Raw genomic sequence first — 14,859 nt, 5'->3', positions numbered from 1 at the left:
GCATTTCAGTTTACGTTATCCGACAAGAGCCGACGACGCTAACGTACATGTACTTACTCTCTAGGCTGACAAGCGTACTAGTACTAGTCTTAACAGTCAGCTATTATATCACATGTGGCAAAGATCATTCCGTCAATCAGTAATTACACTTATGTGTAATTATATTTGCATCTATATACTTGATTGATGTTATTACGGAAGGAATGTGATATGAATCGAAACATGTATATTTAAAGCAAGATACTACAAATTATAGCAATGACTGATTTTAATGGTAAATTGTGATTGAAATTTAAAAAATATATATATATTTTATTACTATTACTGTATTTGCATTTATTTCAAATAAAGTTTGAGATAAATATTTTTTTTTTTTTTTTTAAGAATGGAAATGTTTAAATATTTCTTAGTTTTGTTTTTTTTTTTTTTTTTTATTTATTTTAAAGTAATATGGGAAAAGTCGATATAAATACAGTCGACTCTTATTATTTCAATTTTTATTTCAATTATTTCTCATTAATTCAAAGCCATCACGAGTCCCCTACAAAATCTCTTTATGTTTCGAATTAAGTCCATACATTTTTATGCACTCAGTAATTCGAACTAAAAAATCATTGCTAAGATGCGGTAATTCGTACTCATATGGTGTCTTGGTGTATTAGTAAGAACTTTGAATTTGAATTTTGGGACTTCTCTGAAACTAACTTTACTGTGCGTGGTCTTCTTTGTCATTAAAAAAAATTATTGAAAAGTCTGAGAAGAAGCAATGTGCTTCGAAGTAAACCCGTATAAATGAGTTCTTTATAAAGCTTTATTAATTTGAACATATGTATGTATGTACATTACGTTAAATAAAAACCCTTGACAAATCGAAGTTTTATTTATTTCCTCTTAAAATTTCGAACCATTTAATATTTCAAACATTCGATAATTCGAAATATTTTACGAGTCCCTTGAATTTCGAAATAACGAGAGTCGACTGTATATGTATATTACAAATTTTTTTATTTATTTTTTTTTTCTTTTGTGCATTAAGCTAAGCTATAATATTAAGGAAACATAGGATATAACCTATATACTATGTATAAAAGTATCAACGATGTTTGCTCCCCCATATAAATATTCATGATGTTATGATACAAATGAGCCATAAAGGAATAACGAACCCACTCAGTGTCATAAACTTCGTCACATATAATATTTATATCAATCTATACATATCTACATATTTATGTACATATATGCCCTTAACAATCAGGCGTTGCCTTGTGACTTAATTTAATTAGGAAAATAGCAAAATCGTCGTAATCGCTTGTCTGCCAAAGATCTTGGATCATATAACAACTTGAGGTCTTAAGCTCCAAAGTGGAGTTTGCAAATTGAGCGTAGTCGATTTTGGCGCCAGTTTGCTGAATGCTGTTGGAATTGTTATTGTTATTATGATGATTGTTGTTGTTGTTGTTGTTGGAGTGCGTGGGTGAGTGACAGGCGAAGCCGCTGTCTATTGGAGCGACGCATTTCAAGGCTGTCGATCGATTCAACTTGCTGCCGCCGGCTGGCGCTTGAGTCGCCACCAATCTGCAAAAACAACAACAACAACAACAACAACAACAATAACAAGAGCAGCAACAAGCAAATCATATCGTAGCTAGCTGCGCCCATTCAACGCTTGCAATGTTTGTGGGCGCTGCTGCGTGACGTCACAGCCTAACAGACTAGCCATGATATCATTTTCCTCACACTAAATCACACGAAAAGCTAAACATTTCATAAATCTAAGGCTGTGCACAGTCCGATATAAATTTGCAACGCGCTTCAATAAACAAACTATGAGTCGCGGCAATTAGTATGCGGCGCACAGAGGCGCGACCCACTGTGCGTATGAGCAACCGAAATAAAAGGCAACACGGAACAGATTCGACTGCTTGGATTGTTTCTGCTAAACAGAATTTAAATATTGAACATGACGCATGCGACATGGCTGTCCAAAAGTGTCATTCAGCTGGTAACGCCCCCTCAACCCCACCTATTGCCACCGTCTCCGCCCCCGCCCTCGCCCTTGCCCTCGCCCGCACACACTCACACGGGCATAACATTGTTGTGCGTTTGACAATTGAAATGAAATTGATCGAAACGCGATTAGCAAAATTAATACCAAGCAACTACAACAACAACAACAACTGGCCAACTATGAAGTATTATAAATGTTATCGTATTTGCAGATTGTATAATCCATGTGCGTGCACTTATGGCGCGCACTGTAAGTCGCCAGCGGCCAAATTGTTCATTGGAATGACAGCGTTTCCATTCGGATGACGATGACGATGGACAGGAGGAGGAGGAGTTGAATTTCGCATATCGACTCGGCAAATCGTCCAGTGTCAATTTGTAATCTATTTATAAAAAAGCAATCAATACACTGGCCGATTGTATATGGCTAATTTGTAACGGAGCTTGGGGCATAATTAATTCAGAGTATTTGGACATAAGCGAATTATAACAGAAGCGAGAGATAGATAAACAAATTATTAATGCAAGCGATTCCAGCTTGAATTAGTCAAAGATAAACTGTGTGCAAAGAACCCTAGTTTAGCAATCGTTAACAGTTATTGATGAGCTAAAGATAATCTCTTGGACTAATTTGTAGAAAAAAAAACTACTAACGAGTATTTTTTTGTTTTGGGGTAAGACTAAAAACGATAGGTGGGGCACTATCGATCCAAAAATTAATAGTGGTTTGGGTAAAATGATTGATTTCAATGTCTTCAATCTTAATCTTATAAGAGATTACTTTAATTTTTACGAAATAGTTCAGAATTTTTTTGTGCATTAAATTATATTACTTAACATTAAAAACAAGGTAAAAACTTTTAGAGAATTACAATCTATTATGAAATAATATTGCTCATCCTTAAATTTTGTTCATTAAGTTTAAGTGAATCGTTTATTCGATCAATCCTCAGTAACTCCATAATCAAAACTCATTCACCATTACAGAGATTCATATAATGTTGACAGAGCATTTTAAATTCAGCTTGATTTTCTAGAAGGCTTTCTATTGTGTTTGTTTTATTTTTATTTATTTTATTCACATATAAATTTTTTGCTATTATTACTGCAAAGTCACGAACTGTTCACGCGATCTGACTTTGACAGTTTTGTTTTATTTTTATGTAAGTGGCGTGGTTGGGCGCATGAGATATTATTCATCCAGTTATATCGACTGAGAGGCGCAGATAGACTAAATCAAATCCAGGGCATTGATATGACCTCGTGCAGTTAATCCATTGAGCTGGGCTTGTGAAAGTTGTGGCCCCACAGAATTGAAGACAAAGAGCCAAAAGCTCCAGCACCCACACATAAAAGAGAAATAGCAATCACCCAGCGAGCATTAAAAAATCGCCATCGCTCCACATTTGGATGCAAAACTGAGCTGGCCTAGAACACTGACAGTTAAAAGAAATCTGCAAGAAATAGACAAAAAGAAGACAAAATAACAGCATGACCTACGCTAATAGAAAAAAAAAATAAAAAAAAAAAATGAAAGAAAAACAATTTTTAGAATTCAGACTAATTTTAGCAGTTGCGACATCAGCGAAACATCGCAGCATTTCGAACAACAAACAACAACAAAAGTTCGCTGAACTGCACAAAGGCAGGCGAAGATATAATATGTAATAGCAAAACTTCAGAAACGCTAACGAAAATACCAACAACAACAACACCAACGACAACAACAATGCGAGAACGAAGACAAAGCCAAACTTCATTAGTTGGCTCTCGCATCATCAGCTAAGTTGGCCAAAAAGAAAGCAGCAGATGATTCTGGCCACAAAAAATGCACACAAATCAACGTTAGAAGATCTGCAAAGCGGATGAAGAAGAAGCGTAGCGAAATTCCACAGCTACAAATTCGATCTATCGAAAACAAATTGACTTTTTATAGACAGTGACAACAATTAATTATATTTTAATATGCCTGCACCGTGCCCAGCGACGAGGCCCCAGACCCCAGACCCCAGACCAGACCAGACCCTCGACTCGAGCTACGTCTGTTACACCTGCGACTGCGTCTCCAATGCCGCTTAGCATGGCCGACAGCTTATTAGTTTATAGTGTCAACAACGCGGGTTAAAAAGAACGCCCAAAGAAAGAGGCGACGGGGAGACAGCGACGAAGAAAGGTCGTCGCAGCTGCCGTAAGTCATCGAACTTTCTCCACAGGTTCCCTTTGTTTCAGCTAATTTCTATATTATGTTACAGGTGTTGTCAGCCGCACATTAATTAATTATGTTTTGGCAGGCGCCTCAAACGGGTCAGCCAAGGTCTGCTGCACTTGCCGATCGTCAACAGCGGGCGACGCCAATTTGTAACCATTAGTCGCACAGTTTGACTATATATCGGGTACTCTTAACAGGGGGAATCTGATCACAAAATGTGTATCACGTAGATGGAAGCGCGTACGATCGCTGAAGCATCGGCAGATATTCTTGATCTATTTTGATATATGTATGTCTCTATTCGAATCTATGATCGATAGCTCCCATATATGTATTTCTCTTAATATTATAATTGGTTTACAATAAAGTTAATAAGTATTAACCTGTAAGTTACACAGGGAAAATCAGCGTGACTTCAATTTCATTTATATTCCTTATAGCCTGACCTTATTGACAATATGAACAAATTGTAGTTTGTTCTTATAAGCCATATCAAGTAGGTGTTGACGCTAAATCGACTCAGCTCGTCGCCCTGTTCAAAAATATATATACTTTGTGGGGTCTGCCACGCCTCCTTCTGCCTGTTACATACATTTCAACAAAACCATTATACCCTGATTTCCCATTTTCAATGGGTTCAGGGTATGAAAACGATAACTCATTCCAATATTTTGTTATCGATGAAAAACCTTATCGAAGATCACTTACAAAATTATATCTCCCACATCTTTAAAGCAAGAGTGTCCAAATTTTAAATATTATAATATATTAAGACGAATTTTATACAAGTTTGATTTTTGTTAAAATTTACCCCTCGCCTCTATATCCACCCCCTCACCATATTCTTTGTAAAAGTTGTATGTCAAATACTAGACACTTGTGCTTCGGCATACACATACAAAGTTTTATTAAGATCGTACGTCTAGAAATTAAATTATTCAACAAATAAATTCTCATAATATTGCCAACACTGCAGCGCAACCCAAGCGCAATCGCCTGTATATGTGAGTGTGTGTGTATGCGTGTGTTTGTTTGTATGCGTGTGTGTGTGCTAGTTATTATTAAAATATGAGTTGCTTGTAGGGTTCAGGGGATCTCGTAGTCGAGCAGTCTCGACTAGAGCTTTCTTACTTGTTTTTATATCATAACAATAAGAATCGCTTAGAGAACATTAAAATACATATTTTAGCAAGTACAATTGTGTAATTTGACAAAAGACTATTCAAATTTGTCTGTTTAATTACATATGGGAAATATTCTAGACAATCGCGTGTCTCAGTTTTAATCAGAAATTCCCAAAAGCGTAGATTTGTTTCTTTTTGTCTGTTTGTTATTTTGTTTATGCCGACTGATTCGAATAGAATGGTTTCTGGTAGATACTTTCAAAAGCTATGCTGTAATTAATAGCTGCTTACGACTTGGCCGCAAATTAGCCACATGACATAGCGCCCCAAGAGCTCAATTTGTCGCTATGTCTAGCCCCCGCCTCGCGTAGGCTTGAACTCGAATCGCCTTAATCGCGTGGGCTTTACAGAACGGCATACCCAAGAACCAGATCCTGTTATAATTTGTGCCAATGTGGCGAGAAACGAAATAAGTTAACAATCCGTTTCTAACGATACATTGCAGAATTTTAGAACCAGAGATTGATGGGTACCAGAGGACGTACATCGCTCATCTATTCGATCCGGCTCCGACATATGCAGGGCATAAGCACATTTGATGCCTGCTGTGTACTCTTCTAATATTGGTTTAATACAAACCTGATCTAAATAAAAAACTAGAGCAGTAGTAACTATAGCAAGCCGACATCTGTGTGCCTAGCTTTGGATGACCAGAATATAAAATCTGCACATGTAGAAATCTTATAGCAAAGTTGACAAACAATATTTGCCCTAGTATCGTTTGCAAACTTGCTGCTCGCTTTCGTTCGATGGAAGGCGTAAGCTCATTGACTTTGCAAGTCAAGTGGGCGCTTAGTACTCATTTATGCTATTGTTGATGTCGTATATTTTCAGAACTTGTTTCTTATCGACGGCTAAGAAATAGAAATTCATTACAGTAACCTTCACAGGGACAGCTGCGACTGCTAAAACTATACACTAGGCTAGACTTAATTTAAGGGATTCGAAGTTTTTGCGCTCTCCTGGCGTATGGCGTTGATGAGCTCATAGTTAACCAGAAACGTGAAGCGCAGTCCCGAAATTTCCACAGTACAGTTGTGTGCCAATCGCGTCTTGTTACCATTCAGCAAAGGTGTGCCATCGATGAAGATGGCGCGCTTGCCCTCGTTGGCTATGAAGAAGTCGCCGTTGCTGCGCATTTTGATGGTGCCTTGACGCCGCGAAATCTTTGCAGCGGGCCCCTCCAGGGAAAGATCCACATCTACGCCACATTCCTTGGCCTCGCGACCGAATGTTATTTCCTTAGAGCGCATCAAATAACGCACAAGACGTCCGCACAAGCAGGCAAGCGTTTGGCTATCGAACTCACTGGCTGCCGTGGGTCCGAGCACTGAGTCAACCAGCACGCCCCAGCGTGAGAGCTCGTTCTCTAGCAGACGGATGTCGCGTTTGTTACGTCGATCGGCCAGAGTTAATTCGATTTCCAATGCCTCATCGCGCGGCTCTTGCAGGTCTTGATCGAACAACTGATCCTCAGCATCTGAAAAGCTGAGCGGTTGATCGGTGCCCTGCAATGGCTTTACCGATTGATCAGGAAGCAGACAATATTGCTTGAGCAGCAGCCAATGATTGTGCAGGGACTTAGCAGTGCGTGCGCAATAGAATGTGGAGGGATTCTTGTCCAGCAGCTCCTGAAACTGCTCTAGCTTTGGGGTCTCCGACTAAGTGAGAAATAATATTGGATTAGTCTCAGACGATGCAAAATAAGAGCTAACTGCTTACGCTCTTTATAGTGCCTAGAAGGTCCTCCTCCTGCACGCTGTACAGCGCCTTCCGCTGTACAGACTCCACCATCTCGGGATGCAGATTACGCATGGCAGACACGGCAATCCGTGATACGGATGGCTCATACAGCAGGGCGTACCAACGCTGCTGCAGCTCTTGAAGGGTAAATTTACAGGAGAATTTGACGCCCCGATGTATCATGCGTAGGTCGTTGGTTTGCTGTATCCCAATAACAAGGGCTAGGTCATCGATTGGCTTCCAGCGACCCAAATCCTTGGTGGCCATCTGTCCAAGAGGTCGACCATTGCGACGGGGCTTTTTATTGCTCGCTGGACGAGATGGACGTGGACGACGTTCAGGGGCCATCGCACGATCCATCGCAGGCTTCACCTTTGGCTGCGGTTGCTGCGCAGAATTATGAATCGTTGGCAACGGCAAGGTCGGCGTGGCTGGCGTTGAAGGCGTCGCAGGCGTTGAAGCAGTAACTATGTTTGGGGCCCCGGGTGCAGTGTCCACTGTAGTGCCAGGTGTGTTAGTCGTTTCAGGTGCAATGGCAGCAGCAACTGCAATTGGGCCGGGTGATTGCTGCACCGTTGGTGTCGTAACAATTCCTGAATAATTCTGAGATGTTGTCCGTGGTCGACTTGAGCGGTTAGCGTCGGCACCGCTACGGTTCGTTGGTATTGTAAGATTGTATTCTACAATTTCGTCGTCAAAGCGTTTACGTTTTATAGTACGTGAGGAGCTAACAAGCAATTGAAGTTATCGACAGTTTACAGTTAGCCTAAAATGTCAAACTCACCTTCGACGCTTCGCCGCGTCGTTTTGTAGCAACTCTATCGGCAAATTGTGAATTGGAGTTTTACTCAAATGTGTTGCTGTTGTTGTTGTCGATACCGTTGTTGTTGCTGCTGGGGCTGCGCAAGTGTTGACAGATGTCGATGACACACTGACAGTGGCAGGGACGTCAATTGCATGGGAAGGAACAGTAGGCGCCATTGTAGTATTTACACTAGTCGATGTTGCAGTGTTGGATATTGTTATGGGTAATTGAGTGTTTTCCATGGCTATTTTGAGCAATATTATTTGTTTTTCGTTTGCGACGCACAATGCACTAGTAATGATGTGACAAATCGATAACTATTCGATAAGTCACAGCCATCGTATCACGATATTCTGCATAGTGGCAGCACCGCATAACATTTTAAAATTGTTTTTAACATAGGTACTCCTCAGTTAACAATACTTGTATTATATGTATGATCACATATTTATTTATTTAATACTTTGAAACTTAATGTAATAAACGAGTTTAATTTGGTAACATCTTTGTAATTTTTCGATGTGGATATATTAGCAATTCTCGACGTCAGTAGCTGGTTTTCAAACAATCATAATTAACTGTCGAAATTTGTTTTTATTTGGTGGTTTAGCTTAAGACGAACCTAAGTAAATGTTTAAATATTTGGCAGTATCTCATCAAAATAGGTTAAATTTATCTCAACATTAAGTAAGTGTTATTATACAGCATTTCTCAGTAGATTTCTTAGCTGACTTTATTACTTTCTGGAAATCAATTCCAATGCCAAGAAGAAAAATATGTGACTGAAGTTCGGAATCATTTTCACTGGATGAAAAATTAAATGTTCGTCAAATGACGGCATTGCGGTTAGGAATACCGCTTTGTGGAAACACATCCATTTTATCGGAAAAATGGCCAAATGAAATATGAAATGACTTGTGGGAAGGCTTGTGTTGACAAATCACTTGCCATAATGGCTGTGATTGACTTGCAGCCATTTAGCATTGTGAAGAATCTTGGATTCATACAATTTGAGCGATCATTAATTAATTTTACTCTAGATGCGCTTGCAAATATCTCTACACCCCGTCGAGCACTGTTGAGTCCCAAAGAATATTTAGTAAAGCAAAGGCAATTCTAACAGACCGCGCGACTGCTTTAAAGGAGATAAGCGTTAATAAACTGCTACATTAAAAACAAATTTTTGGCTGTTAAATTTAGACGTATCTCAAGAAGAACACTAAGTAGGAAGTAAACTGAAATCTCAAAGCAGTTTTGTTTGGTTATCAGATTTAAGATTTTGTATTGTTGTATTGTTTTAAAGAGTTGTGCTGATTTTGATATAGAAATTCAATCTCCAATAAATAAAAATACTTCACTATCGTGGTATAAAAATATATACATATATACTTTAATACTTCAATTGTAAACAAATGTATTTAATTTTTTCAACTCGTTAGTTTCCGATGGAACCATCGATATATTCAAAAGATTTATCCATCGATGGAGCTATCCATCGATTACTTCACAGCTCTAGCTGTAATAATATCGATATGTGTCGTCACGAAAATAAAAAGTGTGTCCGATGTATTTAATGTTTGTGGCATAAACTTTGTGCTGCAGCCCTAAGTTTGCTAACAAAGTAGTGATGTGAAACTTGATAATAAGATAATAATGTGATGTCTATGCTTTAAAATGCGCTGCATTATTAAGTGCATTAAAGCATTTCAGTATTGCTAACAATTCGCAAAAGCTTTACCAAGCGCTACAAAACAATGAGGTAAGCGCGCATTGTAATTACAATGACGAATGTGATGACTAATCGATTGTGCTTGTAGTTGTCACTACGCGGAGTCGGAATCATCACAATCCGAGAGCAAAATGGACATCTCGGAGACGCCTACGGACTCCACGGGAGTTTCGCCGTTGGCCGATGAGCGTGCCAATGCCACGATGCCAAACAAATCGAATATCGACGACGAGCGGGAGAATAACGAAAACAAAAATACGTCAATGTTAGACAACCGAATAATACGGCCAGAGTTGCTGCTGCCAGTCGAAACGATGCCACAACGACAAATAACAGAACGCACCCTGACATTGGCGAATAGTCACCCGCTTATGTCGCCTACCAACACCGACTCTGACTCGGAGCCTTTTCAAGGCAAGTGCAAGAATTTCCCCGACGTAGTGCCTCGCACCGAGCAGACCACAACGGAAGCTGTACGAAATACGTTGAATCAACAAAACAACATGCGGGTCAAGCCTCAAGACGCGAAAGTCAGTCTGCTGCGGGCAAATAGCCCAGACCTGCTTAGCAGTGAGTCAGATGTGGATGTGTCACAGTATTTGGCAGCTGTTGAGTCAAATTTTCAATCGGTTTCGTTGCTGCCCAATGCGAATAACAAAGCGTCGCGAAGGGCAAAACACTCGGCCGCAGCTGGCGGTGAGGACATTTCCAGCTTGGACTCCATATCAAATCATAGCTTTGACGATGACGAAGACATAGAGCACAATTTGGCTTCTCTGAGCCCATCCAGTTCGCTGATCGATGGCCTGGATGGTGAGGACGACGATGACGATGAATGCGAAGGGCCCGAGTTGCTGCCCGACAACGATGACGACCTGGATGAGTTTGGCATGGCAACCACGCCGACGCCACATGCCCCCGCCGGACTGCAAGTATCAGCAGATACGGGTGCAACTGCTTCAGAGTTGCCGCAATATACGGCAGATGAGGAGCGGCGCGACTCACGCAATTGGCAAAAGATCACGCTACCAGATGGACGCACTCGAGAGATTGATATGCGTGTCATCGAACCTTACAAACGCGTGCTATCCCATGGTGGTTACTTGAAGGCTGGCGGGCAGAATGCTATTGTAATATTCTGCGCCTGCCATTTGCCGGACAGATCCCGTGCCGACTATAGCTATGTCATGGACAATCTCTTTTTGTACGTAGTGAAGACGCTGGAACAGCTAGTCACGGATGACTATGTGCTCATCTATCTGCACGGCGGATCCAGTAGACGCAATGTGCCGCCGTTTCCGTGGCTCAAACGGTGAGTTCTCAAAATAGTTTTCATTTCAAAAATATTTGATTATTACTTATTTTGTAGTTGCTATCAACTGCTTGATCGCCGCCTGCGCAAGAGTCTGAAGCACATGTATTTGGTGCATCCCACTTTTTGGATAAAATCTTTGGTATGGATGGCTCGGCCATTTGTCAGGTATGTATATCCTATATCTAGGTTATCACTTACTATAAATTGTTGATTCTCTTTGCAACAGCACAAAATTTTGGCGTAAGCTCATTTATGTTAAGTCTCTGGAGGAACTGGGCCTGCACGTGGCTGTGGAAAAGGCAGCCATCCCCGAAAAAGTTAAGCAATACGATGCCAAGCGACATTGAGCTGCACACTCGAACCACTCAAGTCCCTGAATAACTGCTAGCTCAGACTTGATTCACTCTCAGCGCAACATTTACACACGCTCGCATTTGTGTCTTCGCATTCCTTGTTAGACCTATTTCATATAATATTTGCTCCGTCTCGTATTTATTTAATCTCCCGCTATGCTTTAATTTAAGATCTCAATCTATGTGATACTTTTGATTTGCTTTCTCAACCCATGTACTCTAACTCGCTATGTGCTATGTAATTTAATACGCGGCGTTCAGCATACATCGAACAAGTTTTTGATTGCTTTTACCAGCTGCAGTAAAACTCGGATATGTAGCAAATAGGAACAAACTCCACAACAATATATATACACACACACAAGCGCAATCACTAATGCATACTTATTAATAATCATGTAGCTTCCGCTTTAGTTCCATATATTTATGCATATAAACATAATCAATCGTACAATCTACAACACATATACATACATACCTAAGGCCTGGTTTTTTAAGCAATGTTAACATGCGAATAAGCAACTAAAAACCACCAGACTTCCGTACACGTTACCTTCTCTGTCGTAGCAAAATACTATTATGAATTATTACGAATGGAATGAATCCAAACTCAACGGAATTTAATATTAAGCGAGTTTCTAATCGAAAATGTCTAGCTGAATTTTTTGTGTGCTTTTGCATCGATGGCATTGTACACCCAAATCGTTATCAACCAAAAGCACCAAGAACACCGATCCCGAATGCAGAGAGCAGATCCCATGTCAGTCACTACTCGCCCTCTAGCCCACACATTAGATGATAGACCGTAAGTGAACTAGTGACCATTGTATTAAAAGGAAAACAAAATGAATATTTGATATTTAACAATCTACAATCTCACATACACATACATGAGCATAAGAACGTAGTTGTGTAATTAGTTAAGCGTGTAACCGATTGATATTAAGGAGCGATCTTTTGTTGGTTTCCTTATTGCTTAAACGATAATAAAAATGCAGAACACAATTTGCCAATTGATTTATTATGTGAGTTTCTATGAAGCCACTAGGAATAGCTGCTCTGGTCGCAGGTTCACAAATCCTGATCCTCGTGGAACTGAATCAGCACCAACTCATATGTGACGATGGTGCCAGCCACCTGATGAAAAACATATCAATATCTATGCAAATCAAATATTTTCCAGATCTGCATCAATACTCACACTGAGCACCAGTTTACGTGTCAAATTGAAGAACTTCATCCCACTAAGGGCCACCATATCGCTCGTAATCTCCTCGGCAAATCGCATGGTATCCGGGCACCAGGACTCCTTTGGCACGCAGCGCAAGTACCGCAGCGGGCGACGCGACTCGTCGTGCACGCTGGCCGCATATAAGGACACGGCCAAGGTGCGTCCAATCAGAAAGAAGAGCGAGAAGTAAAAGTACACCGTATGAGCTACCGAGGGCATGGTGCTGCGGATTAATGTTGACAATTGAGAACCTTATTGAGTAAGAAGAACAGAAAGTACCAAATATCTCCAAAGACTTTGAACCATTTGGTTAACAAATCATTAAGTTTTGTTTTGCGTTTATACAAAGTATACTATATATACTGAATCGAGCAAATTTTCGCTCTTGCTATTTATGTATGTGTCGATATGAACGAAAACCAACTCGACTCTAGCGAACAAACTTGAAATAAGGGATATATATTTGTGGGTACCGCCATCTGATATCGTGACAAGATCGTGGATGTCACTGGCAGCGTGGAAAATATATTTTCCGGTGTTACTTGAAGTGTTAGAGAATTGCTATATCGAATGTATACACCCCTGTAGGGTCTATGGAAAATTGGGATAAACCGTTATATACATAGTGTTATAGTTATATTACGTTAAAGTTGAACGGCTAAAGTAATATTATCTTCTTTTAACGGTTTGCCAATAATGTTCTTACTAATTAATAATACTTGATCTCTGTACATACATATATGTGCATACATATGTGTAGGAGAACCAACCAGAGAGTGGTAGGAGTAGTATTTCATATTTTAAACTTTAAATATCATTTTAAGGAACATCTCAGATGCACGTACGTACTTGAGACTCCGCAACAGTTGGACACATATAAAGTACAGATTGTTGGAAAATGATATTATAGTAATAAAGGATATGGCGTCATCCATGGTGCTGCATAGCGTGCATATATTCCGATATTGTATGCGTCGCTCAGACCAGTAAGCCGCAGCCATATGCTGAGAGAATAGTCTAAATGTGAACTAGATATGAAACGGAATGTCGTACACTAACTTACCAGGCCCTTGAACTTAAGCAAATTATCGTTTAGTTGGCGGAATTTGGACGCCAAGCCGATGCTCACTATCATAACCAAGATATCCATATAGTTCCATATGAAGGTCGAGTAAACATTTTGTAGCTTGCCCCACAGGGCGAGCGGCGCGGAGTAGTTCAGAACATAGAAGATCTCATCGTTGGTCAGCTCGAAGAAGTTACGTATGGGATCATCCGTGCGATTGCAAAAGGCAGCATAATTAATGGCCGAGACAATGCTCAGCAAATGTTCCGCTGGAGAAGTCATCTATATTAACATTTCACTTTCTATATAACTAAAATCCTACCAAAGGACAACATCATTCCCACGAGCATGACCATTCTGATGGTCTGCGCCATGCGCCTCTTCTCGAGCTGCGTCTGATACTGTGGTAGGTCCTGTTCGATCTGGTACCACTTCATCATCAGGTCGGGCCACTGCCGCGCCAAGCTGAGAGCCTTGCCACACACCAAGAAGATGCAGCTCTTGAAGATCAAGGGTCGGATGGAGTTGAAAGTTATCGAGCCATTCAGCACTTTGTAAATGGTCAGGCTAAGGTTTATCAGCATGGACGCCATGAACAACAGGCAGCAGCAGGTGCGCACGTAGCGCCACGAGAACCTCAAGCTGCTCGGGTGCTTGGCCGTGACACCTCGCACCGGCATCAAGGCAAAGCACTGGGCGGTCAGCAGGACCGAGCCAACTGCCTCATGGAAACTGCCGTTGTACATAAACTGTTCTCGTGTTTTGTAGCTCAACTCTAAATATTAAATAAATTAATAATGTAGATGTACATATTTGCATATATTATACTGCCCCTGGTCGAAGAGTTTTGGCTCAATTCAGGTTGTATAGATATTTTATGTCTGCATATACTAGAGCATACCATTTTTGATGTGCTTGCCGTTTTCCTTTTGCACCCGCCTGGCACTGTCCTCTGGATGATGTTCCTTTGCGCACTAAATAACATTTACAGCTTAGTCCACGTTTATCTGAATCGCCTTCAAGTACCTTTTGAAGAGTCTATCTAGTTTACGCAACAATGGCGACCTCTTCAGCTTTTCCCAGCGTCGAAACTTACGCTCCAGCTTGGGCAGGAACCTCATGTTGGGGCCGCAGCCAAAGGGCAAATGGGCTCTGCATTGGCAGGTCAGTTTATTCGGCGCGTGACCTATCATTAAAAACACCTGTTGTTTTGC

General features: G+C 40.6%; 3 protein-coding genes and 1 long non-coding RNA gene across 4 annotated transcripts; 2 read left to right on the top strand and 2 right to left on the bottom strand.

Moving 5' to 3' along the window:
- The first annotated feature begins 430 nt into the window (after window positions 1-430).
- Window positions 431-987, top strand: LOC149091527 (uncharacterized). Its single transcript, XR_016196631.1, has 2 exons — window positions 431-645; window positions 950-987. It is a non-coding gene; the product is annotated as an uncharacterized LOC149091527 (long non-coding RNA).
- A 5,225-nt stretch (window positions 988-6,212) lies between these two features.
- Window positions 6,213-8,339, bottom strand: Rcd5 (microspherule protein Rcd5). Its single transcript, XM_018102241.3, has 3 exons — window positions 7,931-8,339; window positions 7,126-7,873; window positions 6,213-7,064 (listed from the first exon to the last, which is right to left on the bottom strand). The coding sequence occupies exons 1-3, from the start codon at window positions 8,191-8,193 to the stop codon at window positions 6,333-6,335; spliced, it is 1,743 nt and encodes a 580-aa protein (XP_017957730.1). The 5' UTR covers window positions 8,194-8,339; the 3' UTR covers window positions 6,213-6,332.
- Window positions 8,340-9,529: 1,190 nt separating this feature from the next.
- On the top strand, window positions 9,530-12,353 carry LOC108652149 (uncharacterized). The gene is made up of 4 exons (XM_018102243.3): window positions 9,530-9,710; window positions 9,769-10,992; window positions 11,050-11,160; window positions 11,222-12,353. The coding sequence occupies exons 1-4, from the start codon at window positions 9,706-9,708 to the stop codon at window positions 11,340-11,342; spliced, it is 1,461 nt and encodes a 486-aa protein (XP_017957732.1). The 5' UTR covers window positions 9,530-9,705; the 3' UTR covers window positions 11,343-12,353.
- Gr64f (Gustatory receptor 64f) lies at window positions 11,545-14,838 on the bottom strand. The gene is given in 7 exon segments (XM_089259263.1): window positions 11,545-12,485; window positions 12,550-12,802; window positions 13,429-13,583; window positions 13,643-13,914; window positions 13,968-14,420; window positions 14,547-14,610; window positions 14,647-14,838. Coding segments are annotated over 7 exon segments (1,482 nt in total). The 3' UTR covers window positions 11,545-12,392.
- Window positions 14,839-14,859: the final 21 nt, after the last annotated feature.

Source organism: Drosophila navojoa, chromosome 4 (assembly GCF_054131105.1).
Source record: "Drosophila navojoa isolate 15081-1374.11 chromosome 4, UAZ_NAV_1.0, whole genome shotgun sequence".
Lineage (NCBI taxonomy): Eukaryota > Metazoa > Arthropoda > Insecta > Diptera > Drosophilidae > Drosophila > Drosophila navojoa.
The sequence above is the reverse complement of the archived record's forward strand: the minus strand, read 5'-3'. Positions and strand labels throughout refer to the sequence as shown.